This window comes from Mixophyes fleayi, chromosome 2 (genome assembly GCF_038048845.1).
Source record: "Mixophyes fleayi isolate aMixFle1 chromosome 2, aMixFle1.hap1, whole genome shotgun sequence".
Taxonomy (NCBI): Eukaryota; Metazoa; Chordata; class Amphibia; order Anura; family Limnodynastidae; genus Mixophyes; species Mixophyes fleayi.
The window spans coordinates 182,411,252-182,430,058 of record NC_134403.1 but is presented as its reverse complement, the minus strand read 5'-3'; the positions used below and the strand labels follow the sequence as shown (position 1 = coordinate 182,430,058).

At 38.6% G+C, this 18,807-nt stretch overlaps 1 protein-coding gene and 1 long non-coding RNA gene across 8 annotated transcripts in view; one reads left to right on the top strand and one right to left on the bottom strand.

The window, feature by feature from the left end:
• LOC142138401 (uncharacterized) overlaps positions 1–18,807 on the top strand; it is a 135,261-nt gene that overhangs the window by 2,435 nt on the left and 114,019 nt on the right. Inside the window, exons 2-6 of one of the 3 annotated variants that reach the window (XM_075195051.1) lie at positions 1,563–1,688; positions 1,771–2,424; positions 3,490–3,606; positions 7,097–7,213; positions 7,452–7,979. In XM_075195051.1, coding sequence (XP_075051152.1) covers positions 2,335–2,424; positions 3,490–3,606; positions 7,097–7,213; positions 7,452–7,697 — 570 coding nt within the window. In that variant the 5' untranslated portion in view covers positions 1,563–1,688; positions 1,771–2,334 and the 3' untranslated portion in view covers positions 7,698–7,979. Of the gene's footprint in view, positions 1–1,562; positions 1,689–1,770; positions 2,425–3,489; positions 3,607–7,096; positions 7,214–7,451; positions 7,980–18,807 lie in introns of those variants that run through there. The other 2 variants (XM_075195049.1, XM_075195050.1) reach the window with 2 other exon arrangements.
• The window catches only part of LOC142138405 (uncharacterized), a 54,728-nt gene that overhangs the window by 17,253 nt on the left and 18,668 nt on the right, over positions 1–18,807 (bottom strand). For 2 of the 5 annotated variants that reach the window (XR_012688024.1, XR_012688027.1), the window contains 2 exons: positions 18,184–18,437; positions 3,016–3,573 (listed from right to left, as the gene is read on the bottom strand). This is a non-coding gene — a long non-coding RNA (uncharacterized LOC142138405). Of the gene's footprint in view, positions 1–3,015; positions 3,574–18,183; positions 18,438–18,807 lie in introns of those variants that run through there. The other 3 variants (XR_012688023.1, XR_012688025.1, XR_012688026.1) reach the window with 2 other exon arrangements.

Genomic DNA, 18,807 nt, shown 5'->3' with positions numbered 1-18,807 from the left:
GAAATTTGGACTTTGATGTAATGTTCACACATTTGTACAATCTTCACCTCCCTGCAAAACTAGTCACAGTGTAAAAGAGTTAGTCATTATCATTAATGTGCATCTATTAGCTACACACAGAGGAAGCTGCTATTTTGTGGCAGAACCATTAATCATGAGGCTTATCAACTAGATATGGATGAACTTACAGCTAAATTTTACACAAATTAAATTTCACGTTTCAACAGGAGTTTCTGCAAAAGACCAAATTAACAATGATAAAATCTGTGAGTTTTGCTTTTTTCCCTATTCATGGTAAAGTAATGTTACATTGTATTTACAAAGTAACATTTTGCCAAATTTATAGATATATCAGAAAGACAGTCAATTCATTCTGCTGTTTGGTATGATTGGGGTAAAACAAAACATGCTCAATGCATAGACAGATGTCGGAAAGAGACAAATATTTCCTGAATATCAATTCAGTTTATAGGAGCCAGTGACAGCACTCTGCACATTATCATAATGGCCTTCAAAGTCTGTAGATGATGGATGCACTTTAAAATGTTAAATTTGTGCGTGAACCTCTATACTGAGATGCTGTGTTCAAGAATACAACTGTAGGCATAACAATCCATTCAAATTCAATAGGTCCAAAAACCATTTGGGGCGCCAGCTTACAGGAAATGTATATATAAAGGTTTCCTTGATGTGGCTTCAATCAGAGGTGTATGAAACTCCAGATATTATATTTCACCTGTTCAGCAAATGGCTTGTAACTTTATGGGGAAGTTATAAAACACAGCATCCCTACCCTCCCAGAGGGTACCAGCCCCTGCTGAACAATGATGGCGCTCCTCCTGGTCGCCCTAGGCTACGACCCAAAATGCCAACTATGACATCTCAGTGATCCAACAGAATGGACATGAGAGACTAAGACCCTTGTCCATTACACCAAAAAAGTTTTAAAAGAAATAAAAAGCAGAAGTTTTTTTTAGAGATTTTTTTTTGCATAAGTGTTTGTGGTCTCCCATTTATAGAGGAAATTAGCCCAAGCTGTCTAGCACAGGGGCTAATCCAGGATATTGAGAGGATGCCCCCTTCTTTATTTTAAAGTGAATGGTCCTTTGAAGCCTGGACTAGTAATGATGACTACTGGGGTGGGGATGGTCCCATTACCATTATCAGTATTACAGTATTATAGTTAAAAAATCTACATTTTTCAATAGAATTTAAATATTGGAAAAGTAAAATGCGCAGAGTACTGTCATTCCAAATCTCTATTATTGTACATGGATAGTCACATCAGCTAGAATATGATCACCAGAATCACATGTACAACACTATGTGTCAGTTAGATATTTTAAATATAATATCTACAGCCTAGTGAAGAACCAATGACAGTGAATCAAAAAAACATTTAATTTTAAAGCCCCAAGTGAAAACAGTGATGGGACAGTAAATAAATTGTTTTCTAATCAAATGTCATTTCACATTACAGGTGATGTTTTTGTTCTTGTACTACTACAATGTTTGTATAAATAATATTAAACTAAACTGTAATCTAATTTTATTATTCACAGTCCAGTACTTCGTTCTCTAACGCATCTTCGGCCTGATATGAAGCTAAAGGATTGTGTGCGCTATACTGTAGGAGAATGGTTAAAAACGAGTGAAGCTGATCGTAAGATCTACAAGATGGCTAAGAGGTAAGTTTTTCTCCCTAAACTAGCATAACAATAGGCTATCCACTTTATTTCCCCATTTCTGAACTGATTTTGTGTGGTTTAGGTTCATACAATTGGAGAAAGAAGAAGCAATGCAGATAGAGGCATCTATCCAGCGGCAGGCAGAAGCAAGAAATCCATATGACGAGGATATGGAGACAGAAGGGTCATCAGAAGCTGGCATACATGAAGAGATAACTGCAAGGACTGAAACTGCTGTACAAGGGGACATCTATGACGAGCAAACTAAAAACAAAGCACAATTAGTGATGAAAATGAAGATCAATGCAAACTCTGAGAGTCCAGTACAGGCTAGTATCAACAAAAAGAGCACTGTGCACACTAATAGACGTGTGCGAGCAGGTATGTAGAAAGAAGACTTCTCTCATCAAGTGTTTGACCTGGGCCCTACGATGAGTTTATGTAGAAGTGGCTTTTACATCCTGTGTACTGTGACTGTATAGAATTTTATTGACAGGCCTTCACTAATCTGTTTCTAGACCCTCTTCTTCTCCCAACAGATAACTGGAAAATAAAACATAAAAGACGTCATCTATGCTATGAAAGACAGAAGAAATTGCTGAAGAGACATCTCTATAGACAACACCGGAAGATCGCCCCAGGCTACATGGAGACACTAATTTGGCCACGTGGTGTAAAGCTCCCAAAGAGAGTAGAAGGACGTCCATCGGAGGACTCACCTGAAACACCAATGGAGGTGAGTAACTGACACTTAAATGTTTTTAACTTATAACAATTTATTCCCTGATGTGGGCTTGGGAAAGCCATGGTTATCCGATTGTTGTAGAACTATAAGTGCCAGCATTCTGATACATGAAATTCTCTATGACTTGTATCACATTTGTATATTTTCATTTTTATTAATCTTGTTATTTGCGGCTATAAAAATGCTCTGTTCTTTATATAGTGTACCCAGTTTCACCAAAAGTCTTCTCCTTGAAAGTACAGGCTGACATCTGTTCCTCACCTCTGCCTATACGTAAATATACTGTCATTTTGAGTGGGCAAAGGGACTCTTCAGCCATCTACTAAAAGTGAAATACCCCCAGAAGCTCATTTTTACTATTAATCTATACTATCCAGTCTCTGATAGGCTGGTATGTTTACAGCCTATCAGAGACTGGGATCTGTCGCAAAGCTGGGATATTTTTTTTTTTTTAAAGTTTAATTCAAAGGGGTGGGCAGGCAGGTCACAGTGGGCTCCCTTGGCCCCTTGTCAGTGCCCCCCATACATCAGACCCCCTGATGGTGACCCTGCCCTGACCAAACATACAAAAATCACGTAACATTGAATTTCTGGATCACTCCCGTATTTAATAACAACTTTTACAATGTTTATCTCCTTGAAAACTCATTTCCATCTTAGTAAGAGGAGTAAGAGAACATTGGCTCTTTATTACTATTCATTTAAATATAGTATTCTGTGATATATATCTGATTTTACATGTGAGGATATTGAAGTGCTGTTTTATACTCAGTCCATGTTGAAAATGGAACTTCCCAATCCTCCAGCTCCTCGTATCAGAAGGAGCACAGTATTACACACCTGCAGTCACCACCATCTAGTAGCAAAAATCACTAGGAGAACCTGTATAAACAGGCGCAATCATAGGTGTATGACATCATAACGGTATTATCTCTGCAGGGCTGCACCTTTGCACATTCGCAAATAATCCTTAATTACTATGTCCAAGATACATTTATGTGTACTCGCACCAGTTAAATCCTGACATTTACACAGTGATTATGAATCTGTTCCTAGGTTGAAGAAATCATCCATCCGGCATTATTACACACAATTCTGTCTCCAGACATAGATATGGATTTCCTGACCCGTATTGATGAACTGGAAGAAGAAGAGGACGTGTTACCGATGGAGGTGAGGAAATGACACTTAAATGTTTTTAACTTATAACAATTTATTCCTTATAGTGGGCTTGAGAAAGTCATGGTTATCTGATTGTTGTAGAACTATAAGTGCCAGCATTCAGATACATGTAATTCTCAATGACTTGTATCACATTTGTATATTTTCATTTTTATTAATCTTGTTATTTGTGGCTATAGAAATGTTCTGTTCTTTATAAAATGTACCCAGTTTTACCAAGAGTCTTTTCATTGAAAGTACAGGCTGACATCTGTTACCCACCTCTGCCTATATGTAAATATAATGTCATTTTGAGTGGGCAAAGGGACTCTTCAGCCATCTACTAAAAGTGAAATAACCTAGAAGCTCATTTATACTATTAATCTATACTAAAAGGGAGAGATCCAAAAAAGCGCTCCCTGTTACAGCTGCCTAATACCACAATAAATGCCACAACATTCAATATATCACAAATAATACAACAAAGGTATAAAGGCGCATATAACAAGTTCACCATAGATTAGAATGGAGAAAAAGTCCATCAATGTTCACACAAATCAGAGCGCTTCTCATAGGTCCAGTCTATGCAATCTTCTTTGCAGGTGATATCAAAAGGCAAATGTCACATGGAAGGATATAATTTTGTCTTTTATAAAGCTCTCCACATGTTATAATCCGTGAAAATTTGGAAAAAAGAGAGAATAAATGGATATCAGATTAATATTGCCATTAACAAAGATCCATCTTCCTTAGTTCTAAAAAAAGGTGACATATATCCACTTCACCGTGTGTAAACTAGCGGTTACTTAACACCCCACACAGGTGAAGTGAGAAAATGAGATGAATCACTTACACAGTGAAGTTGATCCACTGACTGATATCCAAAATCGTGCCTGATTCAATTGCCACACGGTGCTCACTCGGAATATGTATAACGAGAGAAATATGCAAAAAGAATCTGGCATAATATCATCAGGGTTTATTTCACATAATTTAAAAGCACCACAATAAAATTCTCTTATCATATACGGTATCCCAACATAAACAACAAGTGGACCCGTACCGGACTTAAGTGAAGAGTCAGCGTGTAGATTGAATAGCTCCCGGGCAATCTCCGCTAGACAGTCCTCTCTCCTCCGGCGCGTGTAACACTGCTGTCAAGTGGGCTGATCTGTGTTTCACCGACGCGTTTCAACCCCGCCTCTGGGGTCTTTGTCAAGGTATACACAGAGTCCATTCAGTATCTATTTAAACCTTTAACTAGGAGAGGGACCCAAAAGCTGACACTTAGCAGGAGGAATGTGACCTCCTTCTGGATCATGTTTATGGGTCAGTAAAACAGGTACAAAATGATCCCTTTAAGAAAGCCAAAGTCCTGTCCTATGAGGATGTGCTGCTGCTTCAGTATTATTCCTTATCTCCAAATTCAGTGTATGAGCAGAGAAGTGGTAACAGTCAATGGTCGCCAAAAGGATCCAGAAGGAGGTCACATTCCTCCTGCTAAGTGTCAGCTTTTGGGTCCCTCTCCTAGTTAAAGGTTTAAATAGATACTGAATGGACTCTGTGTATACCTTGACAAAGACCCCAGAGGCGGGGTTGAAACGCGTCGGTGAAACACAGATCAGCCCACTTGACAGCAGTGTTACACGCGCCGGAGGAGAGAGGACTGTCTAGCGGAGATTGCCCGGGAGCTATTCAATCTACACGCTGACTCTTCACTTAAGTCCGGTACGGGTCCACTTGTTGTTTATGTTGGGATACCGTATATGATAAGAGAATTTTATTGTGGTGCTTTTAAATTATGTGAAATAAACCCTGATGATATTATGCCAGATTCTTTTTGCATATTTCTCTCGTTATACATATTCCGAGTGAGCACCGTGTGGCAATTGAATCAGGCACAATTTTGGATATCAGTCAGTGGATCAACTTCACTGTGTAAGTGATTCATCTCATTTTCTCACTTCACCTGTGTGGGGTGTTAAGTAACCGCTAGTTTACACACGGTGAAGTGGATATATGTCACCTTTTTTTAGAACTAAGGAAGATGGATCTTTGTTAATGGCAATATTAATCTGATATCCATTTATTCTCTCTTTTTGCCAAATTTTCACGGATTATAACATGTGGAGAGCTTTATAAAAGACAAAATTATATCCTTCCATGTGACATTTGCCTTTTGATATCACCTGCAAAGAAGATTGCATAGACTGGACCTATGAGAAGCGTTCTGATTTGTGTGAACATTGATGGACTTTTTCTCCATTCTAATTTATGGTGAACTTGTTATATGCGCCTTTATACCTTTGTTGTATTATTTATTAATCTATACTACCCAGTCTCTGATAGGCTGGTATGTTTCCAGCCTATCAGAGACTGGGATCTATCGCAAAGCTGGGATATTTTGAAAATTTTTTTTTGAGTTTAATTCAAAGGGGTGGGCAGGCAGGTCACAGTGGGCTCCCTTTGCAGTCTTGGCCCCTTGTCAGCGCCCCCATCTAAAGCACCCCCGGTTTTCACCAGGAACCCCCGCAAGGAGGTTTGGTCTTGGCTGCGTGAGGTGCACAGGTCGCAGTTCTCCAAGTTAGTTATCAGAACAGCGGATAGAAAACAGGAATGGTCGTGCAATCTGGTTCAGATACCAAAGGATAGCGTAGTACACCGTGAAAATCCAAAGAGTAGGTCAGAGGCGAGACAAAGTTTAAGATCCAGATAGCAGATAGTATCAAATCGTAGGACAAGAGGGTAGTCAGGAACAAGCCAGGAGTCAGGACCAAAGTAGCAAACAACAGGAACAAGGAAACTGGAGTCAGGAACGCTGGAGCTGGTGAAACCAATACTCTGGCACCAGAATGGTGAAACGTGGTACCTTATATACCAATATGTGGCCCCTGATTGGAAGGACGTGATTTCGGCGGTCAGATGCACCTGACCGCCGACATACAGGAGGTAGAAGGACCGACTGCGCATGCGCACACAGCGAAAGCCGGAAGTACGTCCCGTTGACTTATGCGGCTCGGCATAGGAGACATCCCCGGCATGTATGGACAGTGTGGGGACAGTGCCTGACACCTTCTTGACTATTGGGCAGCACGGTGGCTTAGTGATTAGCACTTCTGTCTCACAGAACTGGGGTCATGAGTTTGATTCCCGGCCATGGCCTTATCTATGTGGAGTTTGTATGTTCTCCCCATGTTTGCGTGGGTTTCCTCCAGGTGCTCCGGTTTCCTCCCACACTCCAAAAAACATGCAGGTAGGTTAACTGGCTGCTATTAAATTGCCCTTCGTCTTTCTCGGTCTCTGTGTGTATGTTAGGGGATTTAGATTGTAAGTTCCAATGGGGCAGAGACTGATGTGAGTGAACTCTCTGTACAGGGCTGCGGAATTAGTGGCGCTATATAAATAAATAGATGATGATGATGACTATGTCCTAGATACATTCATATCTACCCGAACCAATCAAGTCTTGACATTTACACAGTGATCATTAATCTGTTCCTAGGTTGAAGAAAACATCAAACCAGCATTCTTAGACAGAGATCTGTTCCTAGATACATATGAAGATCTCCATACTTTTAATAATGAACCAGAGCGAGTAGACAAATTGTTACCATTGGAGGTGAGGAAGAGACACTTATTATTATTTTAACAGTTTATTCCTTAAAGCAGGCTTGGGTAACCTGCGATTCTCCAATTGTTGTAGAATTGTAAAAGTGCCAGCATTATGATACATGTAATTCTGTAACAGCTGGAGAACCACAGATTGCCTGTTAATGCCTTAAAAATTATTTACAACTTTGAGATGATCAACTTAATTCAAAATCAATGATGGTTTTCTACTGTTTATATATCCGCAGTTCATGGAAATAACAGAAAACCAATCAAAAGCAAACAAACCAATTGTGTTGCCAGAGGAGAAAGATGCACCTTCTTCTAAGTTCACTTCTAATTCTTATAAGACCAATCAAACGAGTCCTGACATGAAAATACTGGAGATGCCCAACTACACCGCTGGCACCAGGAAAACGAAGGAATTTCCTCAATCAACACAATCCAAAGGCTATACAATCATTAATGATGTCATAGTAATAGATGATGACTGACCAATATAAAAGATAATATAAAATATATAAAAATCATATAAAAGATATTACCAATCAGTCCTAATATAATATTATTTCATAAAACTACCAGTTAAAATATTTAAATAAATAACGTTTTTAGACTTTTACCGCAGCATTGATAGTAGTTTTTTTATTTGTATTTTTATTCCACAGAAAAAACATAAGCAATGAACAGAAATGTTAAAGATCGTTGCCATTGTAACAAGATAATCAACGTTATCCACTTCACTTACAAGTTATTTTAATGTTATGGCTGATTGCTGTATATATACATTCTATTAATTTGCAAAAGTATTTAATTCAGTAAATATAACCACAGTCCATAATAATGATCTCCATTAAATTTGGGCTGTATATAGATAGAAAATGAGCAGTTAGGAGCCAGCTGATGATAATACCATGGTTTGTGTATTTAATGCGCCAAGAAAACAGTGTGTTCTGGTAGTAAGGAGGCAGTGTAGTACAATACCAGTGTAAGTGATGTCAGGCCGTTCCACACAAACAAGAGACTTCAGAACCATGAGTGGATCCAGATACTACCTGGCTATGTCCCTTTTTTGCTCCTCTTGCAAAGCAGCAGATACCCCTCAATTCACTTAACTTGATGTTTCTTTGCCTACGCTCCTCCTCTATAACTCTCTCCCTCTTTGATGTGATTTAGCAGCAACCATTCACTGATAGACTGGTAGCGCACCGCATGCTAATGAGGTCACTGAGCGGTATGTTTACAGCCTATCAGAGACTGGGATCTGTCGCAAAGCTGGGATTTTTTTATTTTTTACATTTCAATTCAAAGGGGTGGGCAGGCAAGTCAAAGTGGTCTTCATTGGCAGTCTTGGCCCCTTGTCAGTGCCTCCCGCCCATCAGTCCCCCTGATGGTGACCCTGCCCTGACCAAACATGCAAACACCACAGACGTAACATTGAATACACACACATAAGTCATATATGGCTCCCAGGTATTTGGTCCTACAAAGCTTGCCTTTTCCAAAGTGTCACAATGCTCTTGTCATCCCTGCCCCTTATATTACGAATGGAAACATTGAACCCATGTCTTTAAAATCTGCTACTCCCTTGTCTTATGTTCACCCCCAACCTCAATTTATCTGTCCTTCCTTCATTATTTGCTCATGTCTTGTATCTATCTAGTGCCCCTACCTCCTTACCACCTCCTGTTATCTGCTCTCCATGACCACCCATTATCTATTTATTTTACTTCAGTGTTAACATTATTTTGTGGAGTGTTGGGGGGAAGGGGAAGCACTCCCACGTCTATTATGACATGACATGAAAATAATTAATTAGCTTAATTTAGGATTTCCTTTCCTCCTTTCTTACACAAACACATTTCCTCCACAATGGCTACAGTACATTCTCAATACACAAATATAACAGTACCTTTGCAATTATGTAAATTGGTGTCTGCGCCACTAATTGAAATATATTTCAACAAAGAATTATTTCTACGTGATCCAGCCACAAATAAGTTATATATAAGAGATTCAGCCATAGCATTCATAGTGGTTTTAAAGCAAACACTGTTACTGTCAGAACAATATTTACCAAAATGTGCAAATTATTTCCAGGGACATTTTACTAGTTTGAAGATTCCTACACATATGTTATATGTGGTACAGCCTACGTCAGTGATGGGCAACCAATTACACATCAATGGCAGCATATGGATCCTCCAACCTTCAATAGGACTGCCCATTACCCTTAAATTAAGTAATAAAAACCAGCTCCAAATCTACCTTGCCACCCCAGGTGCCTTCAGATTACCACATACCATCAGATTCCACATGTACTCTAAAGTTCTTACACAATGTTCCACTCATACCTGCTCACCTGCTTAATTCACTGGGATGACCAGTGACCACCCAGATCTAATCATCTCCATGTGTTGTGCAGAGTAGGCCTTGTGATGCAGAAGCTGGCTACTCCTGTTCAGTCTTGACATAAAGCAGGAAATAGGTTATAGAGGGGCACAGAACAAGGAGATAAAGACTTACTAAAGACTTTCTAGCAGCCTGCAGGCCTCCTGTTGCCCATCACTGGTCAAGTGGATCTTGGTGCATTACAACCAACACCATTTTTATATTTTAGATGCTTGTAAATTTAATTTTATAAACAGGATAAAATATTTTTTTGAACAGTTTGTCAGTTTGTAAAAATTTTTAAAATTTTACATACTATGTAAAATTCAGGTGTGCACACATATTCCTGCAACTCAGCAGAGTTTATTTAGAAACAAAGTACAAACATGTAGCAATCCATAGCAACTAATCAACTAATGCAAATTAGAAAATACTACAGGTTACTGAACTTTTGCACCATTGTTAAAAAAGTTTCTTACAGAAATAATGGGTCTCCTGCAGAGCTGAATATACACCCATCTGTATAACGTATATTACATGATTTTGCATTGCACATGCCCATAAAAAATGCAAAAGTACCTACACTTATGCAGAGTTGCATGCATCCACTGCATCCACATCTCTGCACCTGAAAAGGGTGTGACCACAGAGGGGAGGGGCGTTCTATCTTAGGCTGGGCACAGTAATGGCGTGTTTCTAGAATTGCAAGCTTATGCCAACCTTACCACAGTCTAATTTTCCTTTTACAGACATATTATTTGAACAGCCGAGGGGCTGTTGAAAATACACATTGACGATGATGATCGCCAGGACTAGCTAACCACTGTCTGATTGAAATTTCAGGCGAGAAGGAAGGTTATATCTACTGTATTATATGAAGCCAAATAGCAAATGCGTTTTTCCCTATGAAAACAAATGTTTACAAAGTTTAATTGCAATTTTCATCTGGTTCTGTGTATGCGGCTGCATGTACACCTGCTGTAAACCTGGCACATGCTACTGATACATATCAGTCCTAATCTGTCCAGTTTCAAACGGGCTTTAAAACCCCACCTTTTTCTTAAAGCCTTTCAGTCTCCCACTTAACTTCCTACCTTTTCTTCTGCCTCTTCCCCCTCACTCCCCTTCCCTCATAGTTATCCTCCGTTCCTCCTTCTCTCCCTCCCTCCCCCGTGTCTCTCTGTCTGTCTACACCGCCCCTTAGATTGTACACTCCTTTGAGCAGGGTCATCTCTCCTCCTGTCTCCACCACTTTTAACTCTGCTCTCCAGCTATCAGCCCTCCTCCTCGAGGACCCTCTTCCCCCCCATCCCCTCTCGCTCCCTCCTCTCCCTCTGGGAGTTTCCCTGTCACCCGTGCCCTCCCTTCTGGGCTCTGTCGTATGCGGACTCTCCCCTCCCCCTACCCTAGCGTTGAGCTCATTGAGTTACTGTGATTATTGTTTACTGTACTGTGCTGTCTCACCTTGTATTGTAATTTTGTTTGTCCCTGTACAGCGCCACGGACACCTAGTGGCGCCCTATAAATAAAAATTAATAATAATAATAATAATAATAAATACAGAGTTGGATGCATCTCTCACTGTGTGCGACTCAACATATGGGCTGAAATATATTATTTTTGTGTGATCATTTTTGGCCGCATATTACGCCCAATGTGCAGAAAAATGAGCTATTCCCACTTCCACTAGGTTCGACCATGTTAGATATGCTTTGTTTAATCATACTACAATGATTCCAGAGGATTTAGCCACCATGGCAGGTCTGGACACATTTCTCAAAAAGGAAGAAAGTCAGTAATTTCATAAGAATCCATTTGTGAGTCACATAAACATTTGTAGGGGAGTTGTGATACTTGTTGAATGATAGCAAACAGCATAACTAACAATGATCAGCATTATACATATATATCACTGTACCTGTGACCCCATCACACTTATGTTCCAAGCTGATGCCTCATGTTTGTCTCCTACATCAGTGGTCCTTTTGTTTTTAGAAAAGACAATTGGCACAGCACAATAACAAGCTATCATATCCCCCCTTATTCCAATATTTGGAATCAAGATGGGGATGTTGCTACTTTAGGTGGGGGACGTGGCCGAGTCAAAAGGGGGCAATGTTGCATCATGATGGGCGCATGCCTGCCTAGCACCACTCAAACATATTGGAAGTAATGAATATATTTTATATACACATCACTCCAAATCTTTTCCTTAACCTCCTGTTAAATGTGGGCACAAAGCCTCCTCTCAAAGATAATTTTCCCAATATACATTGACGCCTATTCCTGGTTCAGTCGTGTTCCCCCTTCTATAATCATATTCCTGTTACACAGCTACAAAACTGTTTAAATAAAAAATGAGTATGTGGGATTGCAGCTTTAAAATCTGATGCACCACCCTTAAATGAAATCTTTCTATTTTGCATCCAACTTCAGCCATACAATAAAGCGTGAAACCATAAAAGAAAATAAGATTTTATTTTATTTAATGTAATACATTTATAAAAGTAGAGTAGAAGAATTTTTGGGAGTATTTTTTATTCAAATAAACTTTATTTGGTAATTGTGTATGTGTCTATGGTTATATAATAATTTGTTAAAACTGGGAGAATTCTTAAAGAACCCCAAACATTATACTGGGACCACTGGGGTGGATACCAGGCTTTGGGTGTAACTAGGTGTTCCAGAAGGCTGGAAGGAAAAGTCCTGGCTTGAGAAAGTTGGAATAAAATAGAAAGCTTGCCAGGGGGTGGAGAAGATTGGTCCTCAATATCCAGGACTGTATCTCTCCAGGGGTTAAATTTATCAAGCTATTTTTTTCAGCGATTTAAAATTGATGCAAATCGCGAGAGATCACCGGCGATTTTATGTGCAATTATGACTTTCCAAAATACAATCTCTGGCGATATGTGTCCATTTTAAAACACCTATCCCTGCCAGATAAAACACAAACTCGCCCGAGTTTCAACAGAAACTGAAAGTCGCCCAAGATTTAACAGAAATAAAAACATGTTGGTTGAACTATTTAGTCAAAATAGAATGAATTAATGATTATATGTAAGGGATTTTTATTTTCTTATATTACAGTGGCTTACTATTTAATCACCAGTGGAGCCATATTTATATTATTATGATGTGGCAATACTTAATATTTCCTTATAAGGACACCATTAAAGGTACATACTTGTGGCACTACAACTGTCAGCATGCACATGAGCACTTGTAGTATCACAAGTATATAGTTTAAATTGTGTCCCCATCTGGAAATATTGACATCATGAGAAAAAAAAATATTGCTCCACTGGTTATTAGATAGTAAGCCAATATAATAAAATAAAAAATATATATGTATTCATTACTGAAATTTGCACCCATCATGTGTAGGAGTTGAATTTGCCCTTGGTAAGGGACATATTTCAAATAAATGTGTATGTCAAAATAAGATACATCTCAAGGGGAAGGGTTGCTTAACGTGCATCTAATGCCGCTTACTATACTATAATATAATTGTACCTGAATGCCCCTTATCTGCCTCTCGTAGTGCAAGACGCTGCAAGTGTTAGATGCACCCATCTGAAAATAATGCTGCAATTTGGGCATATGAGCAGTGCAACACATCTTACAAAAAGTACAAAATTACAATATTCTAAAGCACTAACATTCAACTCTAAATTAAACAAGCAAATAGGTAGATGCATACAGATGATACACAGAAATGCCAGCCACCAATGCCTGTTTTTGTCAGAGGATGATAATGCCGATGGCTAAAAACAGCCACAAGCGCTTTATTCACCAGCAGCTACAATAGTTATTCTGCTGCCTTAAGTATCAACAGTTCCCTACACCTCTTTTTTATTGTAAAAATTTGGCAAAGCCCATTTTTACCTTCTGTTCCACTTCATTGCAATTAATTTTTTGTGTCATGATCCCTTCAGTCAAGGGCAGGCTGGGCTGGGGGGCTTCTGTCCCCCAGGCTGGTGCCATAGTGGGCTACCTTGGGCTGGGTCACTGTGCCATCTGCATTTTTTTCCTTTAAAATAGGCTGCCGAGTCGGGTCATGCCCCCCGGGCTAAAACTTGCCAGACCCCCTGCATCAATGTACATTAATATGTAACATGTTGATGCTTTATAACTAAAAGTTATTAATAATAATAATAATAATAATAATAATAATAATAATAATAATAATGTAGCACATACTGTAGGCTGATTAAAAAACATTACAGAAATTTGCACAACCTATTTATTCGTAAAATAATTTATCGCCCATAAGCTAATTTATAAACATTTTTGTCCCCTAAAACATAAATCACGATTTACTTAAACTTTACTTACTTTACTTAAAAAATGACTAGAAGTCTAACAGTGATGTGTTTGCTAATCTCGTCTACAGAAAGCAGAGTGTTGATTCTGACGATTTTCAATTGAAACTCGGGCGAGTTTGCAAAATCGCAGCTTCACACATTTGGCGATTTGTATAGCTAGAGTGCAAATAGTCTGGACTGCGATTCGTAACGACTTTGAGAATGGCGATTTTGAAAGAAACACTTTTCAGGCGATTTTATGTCAAATCGCTGCTTAATACATCTGCGACTTTAAACTTGCCAGAGAAAAACACTTAAAATGTTTTTACCCCCAGGACTTTGTGTGGGACCAACTAAATGATAAATATGTGGTGAAAGTGAATAAAGTATGGAAGGCTGAAAGACCGGCAAGGGGAGAAAACGCTATTTTATAATCAAAGGGGATCTACCATATAGGGTAGCAGTGGTGCAGAAGAAATTAGTTAATCAACTCTTTGTGCCCCAGGTACACATCGCTTTCGTATAAGCAACAGCTCATACACACCTATTGGGGAAACATTTGGTTGAGGAGAAGACTCAAAATCGAGTGCTCCTGAAGTCTTACTGGCCAGGAATACGCATGGCAGTCAAGGGATACTGTCAAGCTTGCCCAGTATGCCAGCGGAATGCCACTAAACCAGACTATCATGCTCCCCTGGTACCACCCTATAATTCAAGTTCCATTCGAACGAATTGTCATGGACCTAGTGGGTCCCTGGGAAAATTCTGCATGAGGACATCAATATGTATTGGTAGTTCTAAATTATGCTACACGATATCCTGAGGTAATCCCTCTACAGAATTTTAAATCAAGTACTAATGCAAAAGAGTTACTATTAATGTACACTCAGCTTGGAATTCCAAAATAAATCTAATGAAGGAGTTGTGTAAATTGCTAGGGGTAGAAGGACTACAGACCTTGGTTTATCACCAGCAAACCGACGGGTTGGTTGAGTGGTTTAATAGGATTCTTAAACAAATGATTAGATGAGCCATGGTTCAGGATAAAAGAGATTTGGAAACCCTGTTACCCTATATCATATTTGCAATAAGGTAGGTGCCCAAGGCATCAAAGGGATTCAGTCTCTTTGAGCTTCTGTTTGGGAGACAACCCCCACGGAATTCTGGATATCTTCAAAGAAGGGTGAGCACTGCAGAGACCCAAGGAGCCAAAAACAATACAGTTTGTAGCCCAAATGTCTGATCGACTATAACAGATCGATCCGTTGGTAAAGCAATATCTAACAGAAGCACAGGGATGGCAAACAAAGGGTTATGACACTCAAGCCACCTTACGCACCTTCAACCCAAGTGACAAGGTGCTTGTTCTGGTACCAACTCAAAAGTGCAAATTATAAGCACATTGGCAAGGCCCTTATGAGTGAATAGAGGCCGTAGGACTAGTCAATTACCAGGTACGGCATCTCGGCAGATGGCGAAAACTGCAAGTCTATCACGTTATCTTGTTAAAGTCATGGGTGGAGGAAACCCATACATCCACAACCATAGGAGCAGTAAAAATCGAGGACTGTAATAATATAAACCTACATGATAATTATCAGGAACAAATATAATTATGTGATATTGCCCAATCCCGAATAAGAATCATTACAGGTAGTTAGTAATCAATTCCTGTCACCGAAATTCGATTGATCTTCCTTCAGAGGTAGAAATTATGATCATTTGTAGATGTTAGTCTGTGATTAGAGAGGTTGACAACCAGAAGTCTATCTTACCTACTATTTTCACTATATAGCTGGCTAAGGATACTTATAAACCTAACAGACAGAGTGAATTGCCTCTATTGTTATACCAAGAAAATCCTGCTAGTCTTCATTATTAATTAGGCTGAATTCACTTGGAGATTTTAGGAGTGATATGCAGGGGAGGCTAATGGTAGTTAATTTTGCTATGTAAATATAGCAGACAATGACGAATGTTTAATTAAAGGTCCGCAATCATATGAATTCTCTATTGTTCGAAATTGAGGCAGATGGTTTAACAACTTACATGATTTATCTCCACCTTTGATGGAAATAATATAAACCTATATGATGACAATTATCAGGAAGGAATGTACTAATTACACCATAAGGTGTTATTATTAAAAAAAAAAAAAAAAAGCCGCTCGGCGGCGCTCTGCGCATGCGCAGTGACGCCATTTGACCTGCGCATGCGCAGTGACGTCATTTGACCAGCAATTTTAGAACAAAATGGCACTACACACCCCTATATAAAGGGTATAGTTTTTAACATCACCTAATTCCTCCTGATGAAGTTCAAACTGAACGAAACGCATTGAGGCCCACAACTGTACTATCTGAGACCCTGTTTCACTGATTTACCCTGGGAGTAACAAATTAAGATATCACCCTTCCCTGAGCTTTTGTATGGAGCCTTTAGAGGGACATCTTTAACTACCTCCAGGGATATGACCACCAGTGATCTCGCCTGTATATTATACAGATAAGCTTATATTTATTATCTTCATTGTGAGTTTGCATTTTATAGTGTTAATCTGCTGAATAAATTGTATGCAAAAATACTACACCATATGGCTTTCTTATATCTTTCCTACTATTGAGCAGTGATGCAGCAGTTATTAATAGAACATACTATATTCGCATCTTGTTTCTGCGAGCAAAGGAAATCACCACCTGGGATGACTGAGTAGCCTATATACAGATAAGCTGTTATTTTACTTATTTCTGGTACGCATACTACTATACTATTAATCTGCACAATGTCTCATACTACAATATATGTAGACCATCTGATTTGCTGCTATATGCTGATATCCATCTGCATTACTACTTTTCTCTATACTTTATGTTCTCTGGACTCTCTGAGCCTACTGACTATATATACACAATTATCTGTTCTTACACCTGAAGGCGCCGTCCTTCCATAACTTATCATTTTGATACCTTTTTCGGTCTAACCATCCGATATTGGAGACTTGGCTGCAACACATATTTGTGGAGGTGTTTTGTTTATGTTTATTTATATATTTGTTTATTATCACTTTTTAATTATCATATATATATATATATATATATATGGATTTTTCCACCAAAATTTTTAATAATATTACTGAAACGTATAGGAAGATTTTCTAAACATATATTATATTATTAAAGATATATATTCAAGGTTGTCCTGATAATAAAACACTTACCACAACACAAAGCAGTGCACAATAGTACCTACAAATATACACATACTTAAACATACTTAAAGCTACTATTATTTTACACTGGGGACCCAGAGGCATTTGGTTATGTCATTGAGCCAGGGCATCAGTCAAAGAAGCTTAAAACTCTAGTTTAAAAAAAATGCCTTTTTGATTAAATACAATTTAAAAAATAGTAGAATTTCAGGTTAGACGAACCCATGAGAACTTATGTTTATCACTTTTCATTAATAGCAGATTGTTTTAAGTTAAGATAAATGGTGAATAAACCTTAAAAAAATATTTTTAGCAGTGATATAGTAATAGTTAGCATGCATGCAACCAATGCAATATCTTACAAGAGCTGCTAATTTGGTAAGGACAAATAATGTAAAATTGTATCAGAAAAATGCACCATCTTATATATAAAAACCATTGGTCTGTTTGTTTGTCTGCCGGTTATGCATTCGGACACCCCTGTACTGAATGGGATGAAACCAAGGCGGGTGGTCCAGTAGGATCCTGGCCAGGTTTTAGGGGGGTTAGGGTCCCAGTCGGACCTCACACTGGTGACCTCACACACTTACTCAATACAAAACAGTGCACAATAGTACATTCTAAATGTTTCAACAAAACAATAGTATCTACAAATGTACACATACTTAAACATACATAAAGCTGCTCTTATTTTACACAGGGGACCCAGAGGAATTTGGCTGTCACTGAGCCTGGGTCACAGTTCAAGAAGGTTAAAACTCTGGTTTAAAATATTATTCCTCTTTGATCAAATACAATTTAAAAACAGTAGAATTTCAGGTTGGATGAAGCCTTGAGAACTTATATTTGTCATTTTACATTAATGGCAGATTGGTTTAAGTTAAGATAGATGGTGAATAACTACATATTTTAAATTTTGTTGATGACATGGAAATAGATGTTGCATGTGTATTATTGCATACAGAGAGGTGCAATAATAGTAGTCTTTGCCTTTAAGAAAACATAACTGAAAGGCCAGTAACCTTCTAGCAACTGAGGTCCTTTGTGATGTAATATGTATGTATGTATGATACTTACTGGGGTGTTCTAGAATTCCTCATTGATCTCCCAGCATCTTAATGCTATAGATGTATGAGAGCTATGTCTGATAACTGCACATGATCAGGGTTCTCCGTATTCAAGATTAGAGATGGATCCTTCTGCAGAAGAATCAGCATGCGTAGGAGATCAAATAATGATGACAAACTCAAAAGAGGTTTCTCAGCAATCCATAATGCCTTCAGCACCTCCAGTAGATGATCAGGCAGTTGATGAAATCCCAAATATCGAGCCTGAAATGGAAGAAAAGTCATCACAAGTTCTGGCCGATGAGCCATTTGTGAAAAAGCCACGGTTCCTTTTAAATGAGGACTCAGTCCTGGGAGATATTTTATCCCTTAATTTTCCTAGTAAACTGTGGAAGATTGTAGAAAGTGATCATTTTAAATCTATTCGGTGGGATGACGATGGTATCTGTATTATGGTTAATAAGGAACTGTTTAAAACTGAAGTTCTAGAGAGAACAGGTCCTTTCAAAATTTTTGAAACCGATTGTATGAAAAGTTTTATACGGCAACTGAATATTTATGGATTCATCAAAGTTCGACGTGAATTTCAAAGATCCGCCTCACTCGCTGAATTCCTAGCTGAAGAGGAAGCTGC